General features: G+C 37.8%; 1 protein-coding gene across 2 annotated transcripts in view; it reads right to left on the reverse strand.

Moving 5' to 3' along the window:
* The window catches only part of nphs1 (NPHS1 adhesion molecule, nephrin), a 113145-nt gene that overhangs the window by 24966 nt on the left and 62655 nt on the right, over positions 1-25524 (reverse strand). For both annotated transcript variants that reach the window (XM_081369699.1, XM_081369700.1), the window contains 11 exons: positions 24230-24352; positions 23895-23976; positions 21716-21819; positions 19099-19220; positions 14314-14485; positions 13567-13724; positions 9525-9666; positions 8615-8739; positions 8339-8507; positions 7397-7526; positions 6189-6361 (listed from right to left, as the gene is read on the reverse strand). In XM_081369699.1, coding sequence (XP_081225825.1) covers positions 6189-6361; positions 7397-7526; positions 8339-8507; positions 8615-8739; positions 9525-9666; positions 13567-13724; positions 14314-14485; positions 19099-19220; positions 21716-21819; positions 23895-23976; positions 24230-24352 — 1500 coding nt within the window. The remainder of the gene's footprint in view (positions 1-6188; positions 6362-7396; positions 7527-8338; positions 8508-8614; positions 8740-9524; positions 9667-13566; positions 13725-14313; positions 14486-19098; positions 19221-21715; positions 21820-23894; positions 23977-24229; positions 24353-25524) is intronic.

Raw genomic sequence — 25524 nt, forward strand, 5'->3', positions numbered from 1 at the left:
ACTTTTCTCTTCTGCCATCTAACCCCCCTGCTTTTTACCTTCAACCCAAAAAGCAAAACCTCTCTAAATGTGTTTGGTACGTAGATCACGCAGCGGCAAAATCTGTTAAATCTTGTTGTGTTAAAGTTTTTTCTCATTTTTGACTGTTGCAGGTACACAAGAGAGCCTATGGGTGTGTGAACTACCTCGCAACAATGTTGCCGAGAATTTGTAAAGCAGCAGCACCTCCAAGGTTTACACAAATCACTGCCTTCGCAGCACCATGGTGCAGAGATTGTCCGATGCTGGTCTCGAATCGAGGGAAATTATGTCTGTGAGAGGACATAAGTGTGAAAGTTCACTACAGAGCTACTGGAGGCCAAACTTAAAATGAAGAAAGCACTGGAGCGACATTCTTGCTGCAACAGAAAACACTGCTGACAGTGCTGAGCCCCAACTAAAGAGAACCGCGTTAAATATCACCACAGTGGAGCCGTTTGAAATGAGAAAAATATTTAATGCGTGCACAATAAACGGAGATGTTCAAATAAATTTAAATAAACAACAATAAAACAAGTAATAAAAACTCAGTGAGTGTTTTAGCGCAATTTTCTGACGTCATGGGATCACAACACTAACGCCACCTTCACACTGGCAGTTGAAATCAGCTCTGATACGGCAGCGAAACGACCGGAAGTCATTTATTTCCTATGGAGATTCGCAGACCGCATGCGAATGGGTCCGAACCAGGTGCGAACGAGTGCGGTGCGAAAAAAATCGTGTCCGTTGGACATGCGGATGCGTTCAAAAAATTTAACGCTTGCGAAAGGCTACGGACGGTTTCTATCCGAAAATCCCAACGGAAGTTAGCGTTGCTATGGTACTGATAAACAAACCTGGATTCTTAACTTTTAATAAAATAAATAATGATTTTATAACGATTAGTTGTCATGTCATTTTTTTATTTTCATGATGTTTTAACGTTATTAGGGCAGTTAATACAATTAAATAATTCAATATTTAAATATACCCGCTTCCGAGGCTTCCAACCACTGATCTATATAATGACACACACACATATATATATATTGTCATTCTATATAGATCAGTGCTTCCGACGCTTTTCACCGTTGTGTACGACGTCCGCTGGGGGCGTATTGCGTATTACGGAGCTGATTTCAACTGCCAGTGTGAAGGCAGCGTAAGAGATAGTAAATCTTTTCCTGGATTTTTTTTTGTGCGTTCCCGAGATTAGACCTTCCTTAACATAATGCCGAAAACCCAAAGTCTCTAGGTGGTCTGGTTGAGGAGTAGATAGAAGTACAAGTTTGGTGCGCAGAGACAGAACAGAAATCATGAGTTAACAATCACAATTTTGTCCGGTGGAAAATTGCGCTAAAAAGTATCTCTTGTTAGGCAGCATTTTAGCAACTAAATTAATAACATTAAGAAAATAGATTAAAGACCTAACTGTTATCTATCAAAATATGTGCCCTTGTGTTTTTATTTAGGCTATGTAAATATTCAGTTTAGTGCAGAGAGAAAATAACGGAATAAACAAAAAAATAAATGTTTTCTCATGCTGAGAGATAAGCTATGCCTATTTGTGTGAAGAAATTTCACAAATATTGGTTTTGTAAAAAATAAAAAGAATGAGAAAGTTTGAGAACGGTTTGTTGTTTTTATTTGAGCTTTCATGCATATTACACATTGGAACGTTGTTGTTCACGGTCAGGGACTATTTTTTTCTAGCGGAAGGAATGCTTTGATTTAACTTCATGAAAGTTGCACTAATACATCTTTTTTACTTTAATATTGTGTGGTAACCGTTTTATAAAAGCAATAAGGTACGAGAGGCTGTGCTGTATCGTGAATAAGTAACGGCTGAAGGGCGTTGTTAGACACGACGCGAAGCGGAGTATATGTATATATAAACTCATATATATGTATATATAAACACACACACACACACACACACACACACACACACACACACACACACACACACACACACACACACACACACACACACACACACACACACACATATATATATAATTTAATTTCATAATTAGAAAAAAGGTTAAAAGTAGATCTAACTAAAATGTAAAGACAGCCACTTCATCAAAAGTAAAAGTAGATCTAGCTAAAAAATATTATAAAAAAATAGATCTAGCTGTTTTGCAGTGCATTGCTAATTATGATTATATCAATGTAGAGGGTATAGTATCTTTACGGTATTTTACTACTGGACAGAAAAGAAAAATTATAATATTAAAATGATCATCTTAAAATGGAAATATTGAAAAAAAATTTTTTAAATACTCATAGGGTCCAAATTAACCCTTAAACGCATACCTTAGACGTTGTTCGCTACCCTCCTCCTCTTTTATTTTTATAGTTAGACATCAGCCTTCTTAGTATTCCTCAATCAATTCATTATAAACAATATAACAAGAAAAAAAAATATATATAAACGAATGCCTGTTTTCCCATTCGTTTGTGGAAAAATAGTATAGGGTCGCTAATGACCCGAGGTGTCTAACAGTGTAAGTATATTTATTCTGCACAACAATAACTGAATCTTTGATGACTGAATAAGTGCAATTCAGTGCTTGATATACAATGATGAAGTGACGTTTCACTCATAGTTAAGGCGGGCAGAAAACAAAAGAATAGGAAGTATCATCAGAAAACTTGAAATGGCTCAGCGATTTACTGCAGAGCAAGTTCTGAACATGGTCAAATATTAGTGTCACTGTCACTAGATGGTGGATCTGGTGAAGAAGCTGTCAGATGTTGAAAATGATAGTTTAGTTTTAGATCGCAAATATGAGCCAGATGCTGAATGTTCTGGGAAATGCGCTCTGACGAGTACATTGATGATATAAAACATCTGCTCAAATTTAACCCTTGTAGCCTAAAGGTAACAAAATATGTTCTATTTTATTCTTCTGTAATTGCTACTCTAATATCAGAAGAGTTTTATATTATCACGGCAGGTAGAGATCCAGCCATGTTACACCCGAATACTGTATGTAATAATGACAAAGCATTCATTAATTTAAGGGTTAACAAGTGTGAAATGCAAGCAAACACTGGCTTTGGAGAGTTAATTATAACTGGACAGCTGTCTGGTAATGTTTTTAGAAATTGCAAAATACAAGAACAATATTCTATTGTTTTGATGTGAAACAAATCCAGAATATACAGATGGACTACTAAAGAAAGGTTTAAAAGACATTCGGAAAATCACTCATATTCAAGGCTAGTAACATTCTTAATTCATTAGGGCAAAAAGCTAATTTTGCAAATGCTCATAAAAACTGATTTGAGAAAGCAGAGGATTTGGAATCGTTTTCCTCTCTAATGTCTGAGTGTGAATAAGGCGCGTGATTTATTGTGCTGTTGATCTCTCAGAGGGGCTTCTGTGTCTTTGTCTCATTAATGTACATTGTGTCACTTCAGAGCAAATGAAAATGCAAATGCAGATTTTAACACAAACGATTTACTTACATCTACAAGCAGGCACGCACACGTTCAAACACACACACACACACACACACACACACACACACACACACACACACACACACACACACACACACACACACACACACACACACACACACACACACACACACACACACACACACACACACACACACACACACTAGGACAGTGAAAGATGAAATACAATCTTAATATAATACAATAAAACAGACAAAGTAATAATTTATGGTCTGTTCTTACACAAATCACAAACTGTGGAGATTCTGAAATAGTTGAGTGCGTCGAGAAAGTTGAGAAATAATGTGTGCAAACACACACACCTGGTTCGCTATCTTTGTGGGGACTCTCCATAGACATTTTTATACTGTCTAAACTGTATATTTTGTCCCCTTACACTAACCCTACCCCTAAACCTACCCATCACACAAAACTTTCTGCATTTTTACATTTTAAAAAAAAAACATTCTGTATGATTTATAAGCTTGTTTCCTCATGAGGACGTCAATTTAGCTCCCCACAGTGACACGAGTCCAACACACACACACACACACACACACACACACACACACACACACACACACACACACACACACACACAGAGTGACATTCCTTCATGCTCACAAAGCGTGTCAGGCTTTGAAGAGGTGGCTAGCTGGATCAGACAAAACAACATCAAAGTCAAACCATAATCATTGCAGACACAAAGACACACACACACACACACACACACACACACACACACACACACACACACACACACACACACACACACACACACACACACACACACACACACACACACACACACACACACACACTACCATATACTCGCTATACGCATTAGCAGGAATAGACTCATTCAAACATACATCAGAATGCTTGCCAGAGCAAAATAACACAATATATTCAATCTTCAAGCTACAGCAACCAAACTCAGGCTCAGGGTTAAAACTAAGGCTATCAATTAATGTATAAAAATAACGCACTAGTGAAAAAAGAAGAAGAAATGTATTAAGAAAGTATATGTGATGATAAATAATTAATCCCTCTCATTTATTTATAAATAAGTAAATACAACAATTAATTAGTTTATGGTATATACGGGATAATACGCAAGTAAATTATTCCATTATTTATTGTTTTATAAAGTAATTAATTAATTAGTCATCACATCGCAGAACAATTTATTTATTTAATTAATTTATGGGATATATGGTAAATAAATGAGTAAATTGTCCAATTATTTAATTAATTTATTTCATGTATTTATTTATAAATACATTTTTTTTTTATTTTTTATAAAACACAGTTAAAGGAGAACTCCGGTCAATTTTAACATTGAGCTAATTTTTTTGTACATTTGGAGTGCTGTCAATACAGAGAACAACGACAAAAATCGGTGTTGCCTACACCGAGTTATTCTATTTTTAAAATTTGCACCCTGTTGACTTCAATGGGGCAAGTACTAAACCTGCTTTTAGCCTCTTAACATCCTTGATGTGTCATTACAAGTGCACAGAAAATGTGAGTGATTCCTTCTGAGTGAACACGAGTGAATCTGACTGCAGTAGATGTGAAAGATATTAATAAAAATGATGTTATTTAAGCCAGCGCAAATACCTGTGTTTACATCCTGTTTTCGGTTGAAGTCCAAAGTAGTCGATTGCCGAGTTCACGCGCATAGGTTTAGTTACCTATGATCACGCGCGTGTACTCGGCAATCGTGTTCACTCAGAAGGAATCACTCACATTTTCTGTGCACTTGTAATGACACATCAAGGATGTTAAGAGGCTAAAAGCAGGTTTAGTACTTGCCCCATTGAAGTCAACAGGGTGCAAATTTTAAAAATAGAATAACTCGGTGTAGGCAACACCGATTTTTGTCGTTGTTCTCTGTATTGACAGCACTCCAAATGTACAAAAAAATGAGCTCAATGTTAAAATTGACCGGAGTTCTCCTTTAAAAACAACCATGGGTTGACCAAAGTGTTGTACATGAAATTACCTTATGAACATAGAAGACAAATAAATGAATATAACAAATTTCAAAACAATACTATTAAACTATTTGACTTTTAAACCATCCTCATCTGCTCAAATAAATAGGATTCAAGCATAGATTTGAAAACAAAAAGAGAAGGAGCTGTTTGGATGACTACAGGGAGATTGTTCCAAAGTGTCGGGCCGGGATAAGCAAATTCTCGTTTTGAGAAGGACTCGGACAGCAATCTTACATGTCCCGATCTGAGAGGTCTCGCTGATTTGTGTGGACGCACCAACTTATGTAATGATTCAAAAACCAAAATGAAAAATTTTAATTCTTTACTAAGTTTTATGGGCAACCAATGCAAAGATGATGTGCTGAAATTTAAACCTGCCAGTCAGAAGCCTGGTCATTATACCATTATAAATACATAAATATTGTGCAGAGGCTTACAAAATGGCTTATGTTCAATAACATGGAAATAAAACAATGTACAGTACTGACTTCTAAAGTCACTTTTTGTAGATGAAATGCTTTACTCAGCTCCAACAAATCATTTAATCGATTATCTGATATGTGCAAATAGTCATGATCAATTTTGTTGACTATATCTGCATATCATGCGATTATTTTGATTAAATACTGATCTGTAGTCAGCGGACAGTCCAAGTAAAAACTCATTCAAACATGCTCAAAAAAAAATAATACTCACAGAGCACATTGAGAGTGTAGAAGTTGTTGACACCCTCGGACAGCACGTTACTGAAGGCATGGCAGGTGATCCTTTTCTTCCAGTGATGGGAGCCAAGATTGAGGGACAGCTTACTGGTTCGGGACATCCCACCAAATTCAGCCTTTTTAGGAGCCTGGTCAACTCCTTTCAACCTGAGAGAGTGAAAGTCAAGCTTACAATGTTATTTCTCATGGATATTTTATACAAAGAAGAATTTCAAAAACATCCCCTTGGAGCAACAATGCAAAAATAGACTATGAATATTCGATAAAGCCTTCCACAGTAACAGTGTTCACCTGCTGTGAAATCTTTTTGTTTGCCCGACATGCGTTAGGGTCCCGTGGGGACCATTCAACAAAACTGAAACCATAAAACTCGAAGTGGGCCACTCCTCTGCTCACAAACACTGTAGTTTTATAGCTGAATTTCTTTAGAAATAAAAGCTGATCTGCTCACAATTGATGTAAAGATTTATTTTTTTTTTTTTTTCAAATAGCTACATATTGACAGCGCCAGAGACAGACTCTAACAAGGTAATGACTTAGTGATCACCAGCTGCCAGTCGAAATCTAATACTGAAGTAAAAAAAAAGGTCTTGGGATTTCCAAACTGCCCATCAGCCTTTGCTAACATTTCACACTTTCCAGTTTCTACAAAGAGCTTAGAGCCCTCCTGCACAAATTCTGCTCTTTTTGTACAGATACACATCACAAGTCATCTATTACTGCACACTTCTCAGCATAAAAAAAAAAAAAGCCGAATTCATCTGAAATGCATTCCAGTGAGACATATAGCCAAGTTTCCATCCAATTTTTGGCCATCAATATAATTATAATACAATATAATTTATATGCTAAAGTTAAATGGAAAAAGATTGTGTCGACATTTGCAAAAAATGATAGATACTTGGCATTTCCATCAGCTATATCGGTCAAATTTTGATGCGCTAAACCTTTTTTCACAAAAAAATCCTTGGATGGAAACCTGGCTTATGATGTATTTACCTGCGTTTTGTGAATCAAGGGTCAATGCTCTGCAGTTTTATTGATGTGAGTAAATTAGATGGGTGACGAAATGCCCTTGGGAGTGTTGAACTAAGTAATACGGTATTAGCAGTGAGTGTGTATTTGTGCATGTGTGTAATGATGTGGCGATGCGTGTATATGTATAAGTGAGTGTTTGAGTACATGATGGGGCCCAAACTCCAGCTGATATTTGCAGTGGGATTGCTGCTGCCAGCCAGGCACTCCAGATCCAGAGTCTGACCCCTGCGCAGCTCCTTCTGCTTGGCCACGATCTTCACGCTCACTGCGGGAACTGATCGAGGGACAATACAAAGACAACCAATTAGAATGTGAGTGAGGATTGCCATAGTGCATCCTCATTTTAAGGCATATTCAAAAAGAAGTTGTGCTAATTGACATTTACCAGATGCTTTTATCCTAACTCACAAGACTAAGAGTTCAAACCCAAACCATTAAAGGATTAGTTCACCTCAGAATACGTTTTAATCACCCCCACGTCATCCAAGATATTCATGTCTTTCTTTCTTCAGTCGAAAAGAATTTAAGGTTTTTGAGGAAAACATTCCAGGATTTTTCTCCATATAGTGGACTTCAACGGTCAACCAAATTGCAGTTTCAATGCAGCTTCAAAGGGCTCTACACAATCCCAGCCGAGGAATAAGGGTCTTATCTAGCCAAACGATCGGCCATTTTCTAAAACGAAATTTTAATTCTGAAGTGAACTAATCCTTCAACAATCCCTACAAGACTGATTCAAATATTAAGAGTCCTTGATAAGAAAATGTTATGATCAACAGTTCTATTCACTGCACACACTAAACAGTTGTACTTGTTGAACACTTATTATATCACTTAGGATCTACTGCCTATGTCTTGGTGCCAAACCCTGCAGGACACCTTCAGAGTCTATGCCTCGATGGGTAAGCGCTGTTTTGGCAGCAAAGGGAGGACCAACAGCATATAGGCAGGTGGTCATAATGTTTTGGCTCATTTGGTATATGGTATGTATTAATTAAGAGTTAAGAAGTACACCACACTAACCCAAATAACTGATATGGTTTTGCACACAGCACAGTATCATGTGAGTGGGTTTTAGAAACATACACAGAACCCTGAGTTTGCTTTGAGCGGAGAGCACTTTCTTGGCTTTGTTGGAGGAGTCGCAGCGGTAGGTGGCCAGATTGTCGCTGGGCTGGAGGGTGAGAAGGAGATCTCGTGACACACCACGCTCTGAAGACACCTGCTTCGATGCGGTTGGCACGACTTTGTTGTTCTGTAGTTCACGCACACACAGACATGGAGGATTTTTTAATGGCAGAAATAACAAAACACACTTGTTACTAAAACACCATCAACAAAAGCTTCCATGTCACTACACACCTTGAGCCACACCAGCTGACCTGTGGGATTTCCACCACTGGAGAAACAGACTAAACGGAGAGTTGTACCAGAGTGTAAGAAGACGTTTGGTGGAGGAGCATCTAACCACACTTTCTGAGGAGGATCTAAGAATAAGAAGAACAGACATTAACAGAACTAATATTTCAGTCAGCACAAGTGCATTGATGGGACATTTAAAAAAGAGTGTATCATTATGTTAACATTTATTTATTTTAGATGAGCTTTTATCCAAATTACAATAGATTAATTTTTCTCAACAATCACTACAGTTGACATGTTTGGGATCGCTAATAATTGTTAAATGTTTTTGATAGAAGTCCCTTATGCTCACAAAGACTGCATTTAGTTGATAAAAATACAGTAAAGCTGTAATATTGAGAAATTATAAACTAAATGTTTTCTATTTTAATATACTTTAATATGTATTTTATTTCTGTGATGGCAAAGCTACATTTTCAGCATCATTACTTCAGACTTCAGCGTCACGTGATCCTTCAAAAATCCTTCTAATATGATGATTTGTTGATCGAGACATTTTTCTGACTATTATCGATGTTGAAAACAGTTGTGCTATTGGAAACTATGATACAGTTTTTTTTCCAGGATAATTTAATTCAGTACAAAAGGAAAGCATTAGTTTGAAATAGAAATCTTTTGTAACATTACAAATGTCTTTACTGTCACTTTTGTTCAATTTAATGCATCCTTGCTGAACATAAGTATTAATTTCTCTAAAACAAACAAACAAAACGGTAGTGTATGTGTTCTCTGGGAAACAAACATATAAAATTGCCTATACCTGTACCAGTTAAGCTACTGAAATAAATTAATTCATTTATCAGGGATCATTCCACCTAAATGTTAGATAAAAATGTTAGTGGTCTCTCACAGTAAACGATAAGATCTTCAGATCGAACACTGGAGAAGCGGGTGCCTTTGTTGAACGCCTCACAAGTCAGAGGAAGACCGTTGTCCTCACGTGACACTTTATGTGTCAAGTTAGACATCGTCCTCATCCCACCATTATCCCCCTGCAACACAAATATTTCATATGAGATCTTACACGTTTACTGAGAACAATATATGGTCATCGTAAAGAGCCATTATAAGGCAACATAATATTCTTTGCGCACAAGAGTGAAAACATCAAATTATTCCACCATGATTCACTCTCTTTGACGCGTTCACATTATCGAAACTGATGTGATCTGACATATGGTCATTAAAAACCAATAAAAAACAAAAGCGCTGGAATACATTGTGGCTCTTCTATCTCATTAGCCACTTTCCGACCAAGTAGTTACAGGAACTTAGTTCTAGGAACTGTCCACTTCTAAACAGTTCTAAGAACTACTCTCACTCAAACTCGGTTTTGCTGTTTGTGTTCGCACTGGACTTGCGTTCGCACTGGACTTGCGTTCGCATAGGAACGGTAAGAGGGGTAAGGGAGTGACCCAAGCACGGTGACTTTTATTTTGACGGCGCAGACGGACCTTTATTTTGGCGGCGCTGAGACGCCAGAGCAAACAATGTTCGCATTCTCTGTGTTTATTAGTTAACGATCTGTCTAACAGTACTGTTTAATATGTTATTAGATAGAACTGTTATAGAAAGTAGACAGTATATGAAAAAAAGGTTGCTAGCCTATGCCGTGTGGTTGATGTCCAGAGTTGCTAGCTGGGCAGATAAACATAATCATGTTTGGCTTGGTCCCCTCAAAGTTGTGTTGGATTTTCTCTTCGGCATAAAGGTTTAGAGACCCATCTATCACTGTTTTCCATGTTTGTATAGTTAGTTTATGGAGTAAATATAACGTTATAGGCTATAATCTGTGTGTTTACATTCTAGCTGTTTTAAAAATGGCGGGTGCTGGTGTTCCGCGTGCGTTCGTTCAATCAGCGTACACTAACGTCACGGGTAGTTCCTATAGTGCTGGTTTAGACCCTACTCTGAAGTAGGACTTAAATTAGTTCCTCCAGAGAATGTCTAATTAGGGGAGAAATTTCACTCTCAGTACACTTCCGGCTTCTGAACTGGTTGCAGTTCCACTCTGATTCCATATGAGGGCGCTCACAGGACGAGTGCAGAATGAATGGAGGTCTATGGCGCTATACCAATAAAAATCCACTTTTCTCAGGATATAATTTTTTGTCTAGTAATTTGAATGTTGTATTCGAAAGGAGATGCAAATAAATTACACATTGCTATTGTTAGATTTTTTAGAGTCACTTATTTGCTTTAAAAAGTCTTTTAAAGTGTCAATGACATCATACACATCGTACGACCAGAGATACTGCTTAACGGCAATCCTTCAGTCACTCTGGTGCGTTCGCGCTCTGCACTTTCTTTTCACTCGAGGCATCGACAACACAGCTGACACAGGGAAACACAACACAGCTGACACCGGTAAATACACGTGCTAGAAGAGTTTTTGTTTTGTTTGTTTCTGGTCCCGCTTCGGATGCCACGATGCCATCAAGCGGTCTCTCTGGTCGTAATCAATCCTTCACTGACCAATCAGCATTCATTAGCAGAATGCTGGCGTGTTATGGGCAACAACAACTCAACCTGTAAGAAATCGAAAGGACATAGGTACTCGTTCATTCAACTTTCGACCTATAACCCATGTTGAACTTGCAAAACCTATAATCAAATCTGAGATTTCTCAACGGCAATCGGGTGAAAGAGACAAATTTAGCCGTCTAGCCCCATAGACTCCCATTCATTCTGCACTCATGGGTGATCGCCCCCAGTGGAACTCTGGTGGAACTACAACCAAAATTCGGTACAATACGCTGATTTCACGTAGCCGCCATTTTGAACTTGAAAGTGAGGCTCCGGTGGGAAGAACCCCGGAAGTACAGATAAACAACAATGCCTTGGACTACCAACCTGAAGCTGCTGCCGCGATTTACACTATTGGAAGATAATATCTAATATAGGATATGTATATAGTTCATTCCTGCTTCATTTTTTACTCTCTGAATTATAAAAAAAAATATTTTATTTATTAATAAATTTCACTGTATATAGTCTAAAGTATGAAAGAAATGTATGTACAGTTTTAGAATTGACACAACATCATTAAACACAACAACGCCATCGCATTCACGAGTCTCCTACTGTATGATTAAAGGCGACACTTCCGGTTTTCTTCCCACCGGAGCCTCGCTTTCGATTCAAAATAACGGCTGCGTGAAATCAGCGTATAGGACTTAATAGGGAGTGGGCAGGCTCTCCGTAGACGGGCTCTGGTTCCTCCAAATGGAGTTCCTAGAACTAAAATCGTTCCTAGTTCCTGCGGTGCGAACACACCGACATCCGGGTACTTTAGCCAATAGTTCTAGGAACTGTGAAAAGGTTCCTCCGGTCGGAAAGCGGCTATTAACTGCATAAACAGATGTAAGTGTGGCAAACTTAGTGTGAGGATTTAGTTTGTTTGTTTAGTTAAATTGTTATATTAGTTTGCTTCTCTTGGTGTTCTGTTGTCTCTGTTCCCACTATTATTCGTTACTATAGTGATAGATGTGATCATGACACCTGTTAGTCCTTTAGTTCGTTATCTGTTTTTTATTTAAAGGGATGGGTTGGAGTAAAATCAACCTAGGGTCCTTTGCACCATGACCTCGAGCCAAAAATATGGAACTCACTGACAGAAGGATTCTTTCAATTTCAAATACTCACAAACGCTTGGTAAAGAGAGGCGGCAGTGTGTGTGCGACTCCGTGGTTAAATGTACTTCCAGTTTCATCTCAAAATGCTTTTTATGATGCGAAAGTAATGTAAACACAGTCAGTTATGTCTTAAGAGATTAAACAGACAGGACAAACCACATTTTATAAACCACATTTTACAAGAGATCTGTGCATTGGTGTGAATGCAGCTTATTTGATCTCCCGCTGTCTATAATGTCATCGGTAATAATCCAACAACAGTAAATCTGATAAAAAGAAAAATCACTCACAGCTCTTGAATGGAAAATGTTCAGACAGCCTAGTCTTAAATACTGAAAGCACTCTTTTTTTTTTTTTTTACTAGATTTTACTGTTTTAATTGTTTTAATATTTTTTTTTATTATTTTTAAGAGTACTTATTACTTGTGTAATTAAATAATAAAAAGATTTTACATTCTATTAATACGATTAATCAATAAGAAAAAAAAAAGTAGATAAAGAAACGGTTTGGAATCAGATCGTGAGGTGCCAAAAGATTCCCACCCATGTGAAAAATCTCATTCACTCTGATATAGAGTTTTTAATTCTGCTAATTTGCTAATCTCTAATTTACACCTGCTCAGAGAGTTGACCCTGGCTTCATGGTTACGTACGGCCAAACTATTAGAAAATATCATAAAGAGTAGCTCGAAGAGAAAAAAAGAAAAATAATAAATTAACACCGGCATGTAAATGAAAGATCAGATGTAAAACACCTCCAAATGAACAAGGAGTGTCCTGTTAAGCACAGAGCAGCCTCGGGTCAGCTTTTATTCACTTAGGCCTATGTTTCATTCAAATCAACCTCTAGAGAGGAAGAATTGGAGATAAAAAAAAAGAAAAAAGAGAGAGACTCTAAAAGCCCCTGATCTCGCAGAATATTATGTAGTAACTAATAGAATCTAAAGTAAAAGCACAGTCTTGATGGAGACTTTGAATCACTCTCTGTTCAAGGCTCGCCGGCTTTATTTCACACAATAATTGAAAAATATTCCTTTAATCAAGCGCTACACCTCACAAAGCCTTTCTGTCGGTAAAATGGCTCATACGGGTATTTAGATGGTAGTTTGTATTGTTGATGAACCTATCAAAAGCAGGACATGGAGACAGTTTCAGAGTGCCAAGTAAAACAAAAGTTTTAATCATAATTTATACATTTTTGTAAGAGAAGACATTTTCACGTCCTCTATCTTGAATGTAAAGTGTTAGGTTGAATACCTCAGAGATGGTAACATTCGTTCTGTTGAGCTCCTTGAACCCGAGCCACCAGCGGATGTCAACCGGTGGATTACTGGAGGAAGTGTAACAGCACAGATTGATCTCCTGTCCCTCTACAGCTTCAAAGGAGCCCAGTAACGTTACATCAGCTGGCTCAACTGTGAGCAAAAGTGATTACCACAACAGAAAGTGAAGCAAGACAAATGGAGTCAGCATATCTTCACAGCAAATTGTTTAAACACGCTAGTCACGCCACAAAGGATTTGAGGCCATTATGATACGTTCTCTTGATGCTCTTACAGTACCGAAATAATGATCTAGCTGATCAATGAAATGGTGAGAAGTGTCTAGAGAGATCTTCTAATAAATGTCCAAATGGTATCAGTATTTGTGTGACTATGTATTCTCAATGAGCCGTATGTGCTAATGACAGTAGCTTTGTGATAAGACATGGATATTTGACATTTTGAATTTGTGGTGACAAGACCACCGTTACAAACCATCCTCTGTTAATGAAAGATTACAGAAACTGCAAGTAGCAGCAAGTATTGCCCTGATTAACTTGTCAGCCATGATACAGCCATGTGTAATTGGCTTATTGTAAGTGACAGTGTGTCATGAAAGATCAAGCTTTTGTTTTAAGGCTATGCTGAAAACTACTAGCAACAACAGGCTTGTGGCCTTCTTAAAAGTCTAATGGGTTTTTGAGCAGAAGTTTTTTAAGATGAATTTTTACTGACTACTCACACATGACGGTAAGAGTGCGAGTGAGGGACATTGGTGAACGAGATACTTGGTTGACGCTTTCGCACTGCAGCACAGCATGATTGTCCTCTGGCTTCACCTCCATTCTCAACGTGCTACTGGATCTACGTGACACAACGTCCACCTCCCAGCTAGTGGACAGGACTTCTCCATTCTGAAAAAGAGAAAAGATGGTGCTGACATACCGAGAGACAGACAGATAGTCTGAGAGATGATAGATAGACAGACAGACATATAGATAGACAAATAGATAGATAGATAGATAGATAGATAGATAGATAGATAGATAGATAGATAGATAGATAGATAGATAGATAGATAGATAGATAGATAGATAGATAGATAGATAGATAGATAGATAGATAGATAGATAGATAGATAGATAGATAGAAAAAGACATTTGTGTCTGAAATCAGTCATCCAGTCAATGACTTTGCAGACACTAACATTTGCATTAGCTGCAAATTATTAGAGATGTCCGGACTGACACATTTTATCAAAGTAAAACGAGAGTCTCCACTGTGAGTCTGTCTGCGGGACGCTACATGAATGGACAAGTAGATTTGGCTGCCTAGGCTTCACTTGCAAATGATTTAAATCTTGACATCTTCTCTCTGTCTCTAAACACAGACATTTAATAAAGTTCTTGGTTGTAGCTCTCAGCTTTCCCCTAGGCTTGTTGATTTTAGTAATTCACACACAGATACACACACACACACACACACGCACACACACACACACACACACACACACACACACACACACACACACACACACACACACACATTTCTGAGGTTGGGAAAATTTAAAGAATATAAAACCACTGGTGCACCAGCCAGATTCTAGCTAGCTTCAAATTACTTTAGCAACCTGCGTTCCACTGTGACCTTACTCTGGCATAACATTCATGGTAATTGGCCTGCAAAGCATTTTGGTAAACAGCTCTCACTGGTTGAATGATGCAGCCCATAATTTTTCATCTAACAGCTACCCGCTTATCGTAACATTTGGGCCAATTTATCTAAGTGGCACTTTCCATGAATGCAGTACACTTTGGTGTCCCATGACTTTTTAGACTTTTTTGGATTGTGAACTATTACATATGTTAGGTAAACTATACAATTATCATAATAACTACTTTTCAAACAAATCCTCCACACAAAATAACGGTTTTGGCCTCTCCCACATCAGAGGTCTTAACCTTCTTGACTATACTGTACCAAAAATGAAAATCATAAAAATGCTTTCAGCATTTCATATTTGACATAGTCTTCAGAATATTCAATGTTTTATACAATAACAATGTCTTAATTTTCTCTGTTTAATTTTCTATTTTTTAAATGATTAACTATTTAGAAAATATATATATAACTGTGTTCTACGTTTTGCATAAAACCCTATTACCAAATGGTTTCCCTAAATACACGCAAGTACACGCGCGCACACACACACACACAAACACACAACACACACACACACACACACACACACACACACACACACACACACACACATATAAAAATATCAAATATACAATTTCCTAAAAAATATTAATAATTTTCTTTCTTTTTTTTTTTTAAAAACAAATGTGTTCAATGCATTTGTCAACTCTGTTAAAGGTATAGTTCACCCAAAAGTGAACATTAACCCATGATTTACTTTGTGTAACCCGACATCAGACATTAGGCTGAAGTATTTTTTTGCACACAGTGCCGCGACCAACCAATCACTCCTTTACGACTGGCTGCCTTGCACATTCGGGGTTCTGGTACACCAGTCATGTCAACGAAATGAATGAATGAAAATTAGCTCATCAATGCATATGTAAATTTGCGCCTACGGTATCTTTGTAGAACTTCAAAAAAAGATGCTGCAGCCAATGAGCAGCCGGCGGGGATTGGCTGCAGGACAACTCAACTTCCACTGAGAGTTTCTAATGTTTTATCAGACAATTAGGGCCGGATTCGGGACCCGGGACAACAGCTTATAATTCGGGACTGTCCCGAATTTTTCGGGACGTCTGGTCACCTTAATTACATGAGACATGATACATTTCAGTAAGTTGTAATTTATCTTTCAACATACCTTCTAATGTTCATTCATGTTTTTTTTGGTGCTGTAATAGTAGTAAAGAGGAAGAGATGATTGGTTCACGCTTGATCTGCGCAGTCTCTTGAACTGAGCCTGAGGCACTACAGTGATCTGTCACGCACCAAATCTAAATTTGTCGAATTTCGTGATAAAATTTACACAATTTGAAACTTGAGAAAGACTTTGTTTCATATTAAAAATTACAATGCAGAGTTTATTGTGATTATTGGATGGGTGCACGACAAATGTTTAGAAATGTTTAACACAGAAAACAGCACAGACTAAAAGACTGATCTTGAGAATCCATATCATTATCGATCAAAGCAAGAAATCTACATGTTTGTTATCTATCCACAATGTGTACGAAACAGAAGCTGTAATTAAATGTCACTGTTTCGGTCAATGATATCAGCCCTCCAAAATCATTTCAGACGAAAATGAACATTTCTGTTTCGGCCGCAAATTTTCGGTAATTTCGGTGCATCAAATGAGACAGACCCAAGCTAAATTCATACTATAATAATAAAGAAATAACAAGACTTATTGGCTTTAAGTACTGTGGTGGCAAATAAACTTAAAGGGGTGGTATAATGCCCCTTTCACAAGATGTAAAATAAGTCTTTGATGTCCCCAGAGTGTGTATGTGAAGTTTTAGCTCAAAATACCCAACAGATATTTTTATATAGCATGTTAAAGGGGTGGTTGAATATGATTTCACTTTTCTAACTTTAGTTAGTGTGTAATGTTGCTGTTTGAGCATAAACAACATCTGCAAAGTTACAACGCTCAAAGTTCAAATCAAAGGGAGAGACTTTCTTTTAAAGAAATTGCTTTTTAAGGACTACAACAAACGGCTGGTAGGGACTACACACATTCCTCCCGGGTTAGTGTCATCACCAACCCTAAAATTTACATAAACCCCGCCCTGAACACAATTTATAGATTATCAAGACAGAATATGCTAATCAGTGACTAGAAGATAACTACACATAAACTACATAAATTCACCAACTAACCAATCAGAAATGTTGTCTACATGTTGTTACTTCTTGAGTCTCTCCATCTTTCTGACTTCGGTTTGTACATTAAAGGCTAAAAGTTTTTGAAATCTCCAGTGCATGTCTGTGTGAAGTAAAAGCATACAAGCTGTTGTAGCTCCGGCCCCTGTGCCGGGAGCAGCAGCTCATTTGCATTTAAAGGAACAGACACAAAAACTGTGAATTTTTGCTCACCCTCAAAAAGTGACAATTTTAACATGCTATATAAAAATATCTGTAGGGAATTTTGAGCTAAAACTTCACATACACACTCTGGGGACATCAGAGACTTATTTTACATCTTGTGAAAATGGCATTATACCACCCCTTTAAAATTGTCCATTTTTGAGGGTGAGCAAAAAAGCACCGTTTTGTGTCTGTTCCTTTAAATGCAAATGAGCTGCTGCTTCCAGCACAGAGGCTGGAGCTTCATCAGCTTGCACTCACACAGACATGCACTGAAAATTTCATAAACTTTTAGCCTTTTATGTTCAAACTGGATTCAGACAATGATGGAGAGACTCAAGAAGAGGTGACAACATGTAGAATGCAACAGGACATTTCTGAATGGTTAGTTGATGAATTTATGTAGCTCATGTGTCTTCTAGTCATTGATTAGCATAATTCTGTCTTGATAATCTATAAATCGTGTTCCCGGGGGCGGGGTTTATGTAAATTTTAGGGTTGGTTTAAATTTTATGTCACTAACCCGGAAGGAATGTGTGTAGTCCCTACCAGCCTTTTGTTGTAGTGATTTCTTAAAAGCAAATATCTCCCTATGCTTTTAACTTTGAGCGTTGTAACTTTGCCGATGTTGTTTATGCTCAAACAGCAACATTACACACAAACTAAAGTTAGAAAAGTGAAATCATAATCAACAGTTGATTATGATATGATTTCACCCTAACGGATCACCATTTCTATTCATTTGCCACTGAATTATGCAATCTGAAGAGCTTGGAACGGCGTAGAGCGCGTTTTTCTTCCGTGCGTGTCTGTTATGAGTCAGAGAGCTCATTCGCTCTAGAGCTGTCAATCAAATTAAGTATGTGATCATAACTCCTGCCCTTCCAAATGACTATGTTGTGTTCATTTCCTCATTCTGAGTTCCACACGGTTACGCACATAAACAACTGAGAGTAACCCTTATTGAAAAGGTGTTACCAATCAAACTAAATGTTGTAACACTTTATTTTACAGAGTCCCTGTTAAACATTTTACATGTAATTACTATAGTAATAAGTAACAGTCAATTATGCACAGAGACATTCAACTAACCCTAAACCCTTTTTATTTAATACTGTGAAGCTGCTTTGATACAATCTGTATTGTGAAAAGCGCTATATAAATAAAGTTGACTTGACTAAACCAAACCTTAACCCTAATTATATGGTAAGTACATGTAGTTGATTGCTATTACTAAGTACTAATTGTGTAATTACACTGTAACAAGGACACCTTAAAATAAAGTGTAACCGAAAAAGTTTCTTTCACTTATGGGAAATGTAAGTTTAATCAATAACTACAAGCCAAACACAAGGTCTTAGCTTGTATCCTGTTCAAGTAAAGGTAAAGGCCAAGTAATTATTTCTGAAAAGGAAAAGGGCAACCGATGAAGAATTTCGTATATTTCTCTCACCTTAATCCAATGCAGAGTGGCTAAAGGGTTGCCCCCGTACGACATGCACACCACCCTCAGAACGGAACCAGCTTTGACCTCTTCATTTTCTAATCCCATGAACACCGGAGCCTGCGGGGGAACTGAACGAAGGAAGTCACAAGAGAAAGAAGGGTTATGACATCAATAGAGAGAAGTTTGAATCATTTGTATCTATTCGCAGGGATCACAGCACAGCTACTCTTAGTAAAAAATGAAATGAGTGCAGTTCATCTGCGAAAAGGAGGGAAAATATTATTAAAACAAAAGATCTTGCCTTTGTTCTGTGAGGATGGGCATCTTTTCATGTTAGAGCCAGTCATGAAATATGAAATGGAAGAACAAAGAGCAAGATAGAAAAACGACCACTAGTTTCAGCATCACAGCGTCAGGAAGAGCACGACTCTATTTTAGTCCTGTACAACATTGTTAAATCGAGGACATTTAACGCCAGTGCAGCAGGAAGACATTGCTTGTCCCTTTGATGAAACCATTAAGAATAAAGAGCAACCCACACACTGGCACCAGTCCATAAAACAAAATAACAGATGTTTAAACCGTAATAAGGCAATGTGGAACATGAATAAATTACAGTGGCGCTGAATAATACATTTGCCATCAAATAAATTATGGGGCAGGGCCGCTCTTTGTTATTGCCCCAATCAGTTTGGAAGTGGACGCGATGGACGGATGAGAGTCTGTCATGACAAAGTGCCGTCTTGCTTACAATCTGCTGCAGATGAAAATGGCCAGTGGAAAGTTGAATTTGATGGGCCAGGCGTGCTGAGTAAGGCAGCGTTGCTGGCCATCGGTTCTGCTACATTAGCACTTATTGCACTGGCTGGGCGGTAATGGAACCATGAGCTGGGGTGAGTGAAGGGGGGCAATGTTTTAAAGCATAAATTTAGCGAGCAGAGAAAATGTGATTGGCGTTTCGGGGGAAGCTTATGCCTGTGAAATGCATCATATCACATGGATTTTGTGCATTAGGTCGCATCGGTTTTCAAAGCTCACCTAATAACATACCAGATAAGCGTACAGACTTAACACAGGAAAAAAATGTGTGATAAAACATGATGCCCTAAACTGATTCGAAAGGACTTTGGTTTTTCAATTTAAAGTCAATATGAAACGGAAATCAAACCTACTTGGTAAAAAATGTCAACCTGCAATTGTTACCTTAAAGGGATTGTTTATTCAAAAAGTTTGCACAAAAGTAGATATCGTGAAAAATGTCTCAGTGTTTCTTGTCCATACGATATAAGTCATTGGGGTCCAAAGTCGTTTAGGACCCCATTTACAGTACTTTCATTGTACAGTTCTTCAAAAACAACAACAACAACAACAACAAAAATCTTCTTTTATACTCTGCATTTATACAGGTTTGAAACGTCATGAGGGTATGGAGCCTCTAAGGCAGTGGTCTCAAACCGGTTCCACGGAGGGCCTAGTGTATGCAGGTTTTCTCTTTTACCTTGAACCAAACTGATTGAGTAGGTCACTAATTGGTTAAGATCTCCCCTCACCTGGTAGTCTAGGTCTTAATTGGGCACTAATTGAAGGGAAAGACCAAAAACCTACATACACTAGGCCCTCCGTGGAACCGGTTTGAGAACTCTGCTCTAAGGGGACATGGTGATGGAAAAAATATGAGATGGGAGGAAAAATCTATATTTCAATGCTTTTGCGTATGCTTGAAAAACTCTTGCCCTCTCTCGCAAAACATTTGCGTTCTCTTGCAAAAGTATTGCATTCTCCCAGAGAAACTTTGAGTTATTTTGCAAAACATTTGTATTCTCTTGCAAAACATTGGCGTTCTCCCAAGAAACTTTGCGTTGCCTCCCATCTCATATTATTTCCATCACAAAAGCTTTGCGAGTGAACGCAAAGGTTCCGGAAGGGTTGGAAAACGTTTACGAGAAAACGCGAAAGCATTTCAATGTTTTCTCCAATGTCCCTTTAGGGGGATGAGTAAATGATAATGAATTCCCATTTCTGGGTGAAAATTTACTTTAATGAGGTGCTTCTATCTGATCCAACCCTTTTTTTTTTTTTTTTAGGTGTAACCTAATGTATTTAGGCTAATTTAAATAAAAATTTTGACTGCCAATAAGCTCTAAATGAATAAATCAACATTTTTTTCCGCACTGAATGTCCTGTTTCACATTGTGGAAGTGAAAATGGGTTACAAACAGCATTTAATGTTGACTTTAATTGGTTCAGTGTGTACTCCTGGTACTTGGTAGTTGTTACCCTCTCAGAGTGAAGGGGACATTTATTCCTACAGTGAAATGACAAGGAGTACTACTTGACAGGAAAAAGGCCCAATTGGCTACGAGTCACGCAGCTGTGGCCATGAACTTGGCATTAAGAGAGCAAAAATCTATGACATAGTCAAAGTCTTGGTGATTTTCATTATTTTACAGTATGTACTCCATTTAATTACACTCTGCTTGAACTGAGATTTCAAATACCAAATCCAGTGGCTCTTCACATCACACACATGAATAATAAAAAAAAGCACATATCACTATTAATTATTAAGAGCACTCAATTGTAAACACATTCAGTGTGAATTTACACAATGCAGGGTTCTTACAGTATACCCTCATGGTCATGCCAGTCTCAAGAGCTCGAGGGGAAGCTGGGTTCTTCACTCGACACGTCAGTCGCCGTGTGTCGTATGAGCTTTGTGCCCTGATGCTGTAAGAGAGAGCGGGATTGACTTACGTTAATGTGTTTCACACTGTGACACTTTCTCATACCCAGTGTTGCCACAATTACCCCCAACCCCACTGATCTCATAACTTTACTCATTTGCCAGCCTGGAGCATTGCCAGTGTACACTTAACTGTACCTGGCCTCCAAAATGTTATTGTTCAGCAATACCTTACTCAAGAGTGCAGAGCAAGTGGAATGTAGAAGATACACGTTTCAGATATTCTGACAAAATTCCACATGGATTTCAGGATTTGCCCATAGACTAAACATTTATGAGGCTGCAGGCAAAGAAAATCCTTGGTCAGTCTAGGTAATTATGCTGCATAGAAAGCTGAAAAGAGGTTTTAATAAAGAAAACATGTGAAATGGGGAAATTCATAAAAAAATGAAAATTCCATTGTCCTTTTGCACGTCATTCCAACTGCTATGATTTTCTTTATTCTGTTATTTTCTTACGCATCTCATCACAGGCCTCCGTTACTAACAAAACACAATTTTAGAGCTAGTAACGGAGGCTTCATCCATTAGCAGCAGACTAATGTAGTTATTAGAGAGAGAGAGAGAGAGAGAGAGAGAGAGAGAGAGAGAGAGAGAGAGAGAGAGAGAGAGAGAGAGAGAGAGAGAGAGCATGTGTGTGAATTACCTAAATCTGTGCATCTCTCAACAGCGTTCGGCACCAGTGTCTACTAATAGCGAAACTACGTTTATTTGCTCCTTGCTAGTGAGAAACGTCATGTAGCAATAAAAAAAACAATGATGAACTAAACTAAATAAGTTTATGATTGCCAAGATAAAGGGAGTGGGTCAACTTACCCACTGGCTCATCTTACCCCACTATCCCCTAATTTTGTGGCAAATGAAACCTTGCAAATAATTTGTCGTTTTTTTCCTATTGTTTACTATATTTATTTGTCGGTCAGTGTTGTTGTGGGTTTTGGTTCTGTAACGCTGTAAAGACCTTTGAAATAACTGAAATCATTTTGGCGAAGTGGAACTGTAATGCGGTCAAGACCTGACTGGAACTACTTTAGCCATGCGTTTCCTTGAAAATAATTGCACACCTTAGAACTTTTCATCAGAATCAAGCATTCAAAAGCCCCGTAGTAGGGATTATAAGCAATAGCCTCTGATGGAATGGCAACGGCATTCTGGCGTTCTATTGCACATGCACGACTTTAACTGCTACTTCGCTTAACTGTCTACTACACATATTTGAGGTGTAACTAACAACATTTTTGCCTAACAAACTACATTTTGTTTATATATTAGAAAGAAATCAAAGTTTTTGAATGACATGAAGGTGGATAAAAGAACTGCTCCTTTAAATGTAAAAAAAAGTGTAATATTTAGCGGAACTAGTGGTGAGGTTACGAATTGCAACCAACATAAGTTACGGTGGCCGACAGGAAAACAATGTCGTCATCTGAAACAGCAGAGAGTAGCCAGTTTCTTTACAAAGATAAATTAAGAAATTATGTTTACTTAATTATTCAGTTAAAACAATATGTTATTGCAAATATTATTGTTACTTCTTCATCATTGTGTCAGTGTTTTATTAGCTGACTTTGGCTAGCTTCTTTGCTCGAAGAACAACATAGTGACGAAACGCGTTTGTCCGTTCAGGGCTACCGTAGAAACATGTCAGTGCAAAATGCCGACTTAAAGTGTAAGGGGACCCGTGGTGTATGTAGATAGAACTGGCTCATTCTAAGGTAATAAAAACATAACGGTTCATTATGTAAGGTCTTTATACCCCACTCAAAACGTAGTTATGTATATTGCATTTCTGTCAACAGATCCTCCTAAATATCACACAAAGCACCTTTAAATACCCACTTCACATATTGGTTAAATGGAAAGTTTTTTTCTTAACAAACTCCATCCACCACTGTTTCTTTTGCCTTTACAGTATATGCAGTATTTAAAACCTTATCCTAGGTATTTTCTAATTTCAAAAAGAGAAATTCTCAAGGTCATACAGTAAAATGTAAGTGGTGATGGGGATTCAACTGCAAATAATCTTTTTTTTTAACTTTATTGTTCACACACAAACTTACATAACTTCGGCATGAGTTGTTAAAAGCTTATCCTGTGAGCCTGACATTGTGAAAGAATCGGTTTCCGTCAGCTCCTCTCCATCTGAGAAAGAAGGAAAAAAAGCACAAAAGTTTTAGAGTCAGTAAGCTGCCTCAGGGTACTTCTTGCCAAGAGATGGTGTGACACAAACTTAGTAAATGAATCATGATGTCTCTTGGATTGAGTTTACAGCCACTGCTTTGAAAGCTCCCACAGAGATTTTTTTATCTGCGTTGTGTATCAACAGTGTAATTGTCTCATAAGAGCTATGCTTAATGGACGTAAGAAAGAGTGGGGCTCTTAAGTGATGGCGTACCTCTGAACATGGTGATTTCTGCAGGAGGTTTTGCATCAGGAGCGATGCAGGTCACCGTGTATTCGTCTCCCTCCACCCACGGCTCATCAGACTCCAGCTGGATGTACGGCTGTGAGGGAGGGACTTAAACAAGAGAGAGAATGAGGAGAAGGTGAGGAGAGATTAACCTGCAGGGGATTGTCACAATATATTATTTTATTGCAAGCTGTGAACTCATTTGGTGTCTGGTTGAAGAGATATTTCAGAGCTTTAAACACACACACACACACTTCTGAGAGAGGTACTTTGGACACAAAATATATGATATTTCTCCATAAGTAAGCTAAATTTGAAGGGTTTTGGCAACATAATAAAACCCTGGTTCATACAAAAAGTAAATGTAGATTTGTATATGTGTGGGGAAGCACATTTAACATTCATTTGTATCATTAATTATACAAAGTAACGTGATAAATTTTTTTTATTAATATTATATGTACATCTTATAACCTGTTATATATACTGTATATTTATATCCGTTATACTACTACTACTACTACTACTACTAAGAATAACAAATAATAATACAATCCAATACATATTAAAGGGTTAGTTCACCCAAAAATGAAAATTATGTCAGTAATTACTCACCCTCATGTTGTTCCAACCATGTAAGTCTTTCGTTCATCTTCAGAACACAAATTAAGATATTTTTGATGAAATCTGACAGAATTCTGACTCTTCCATAGGCTTCCAGTGTGACCGAAACTCACCGACCCAGAAAAGTTATTAAAAACATCGTTAAAATAGTCCAAGTGACTCCAGTGGCTCAATCTTAAGTATATCAAGCGACGAGAATACTTTTTGTGCGCAAAAACAAACAAAAATACCGACTTTATTCCACTATTCAATTCCTTCTCTCTGGGCCTCGTAGTGTTTTTGCGTAGCGCGTCTGTGTTGCACGTCATCACGCATCACACACATGACCGGCGTCGGCCAATTGTGAGCCTACGTGGTGACGTGCAACACAGACGCGCTACGCAAAAACAGTACGAGGCCCAGAGAGAAGGAATTGAATAGTGGAATAAAGTCGGTATTTTTGTTTGTTTTTGCGCACAAAAAGTATTCTCGTCGCTTGATATACTTAAGATTGAGCCACTGGAGTCACTTGGACTATTTTAACGATGTTTTTAATAACTATTCTGGGTCGGCGAGTTTCAGTCACTCTGGAAGCCTATGGAAGAGTCAGAATTCTGTCAGATTTCATCAAAAATATCTTAATTTGTGTTCCGAAGATGAACGAAAGACTTACATGG

Source organism: Scardinius erythrophthalmus (genome assembly GCF_964197995.2).
Source record: "Scardinius erythrophthalmus genome assembly, chromosome: 7".
NCBI classification, from domain to species: domain Eukaryota; kingdom Metazoa; phylum Chordata; class Actinopteri; order Cypriniformes; family Leuciscidae; genus Scardinius; species Scardinius erythrophthalmus.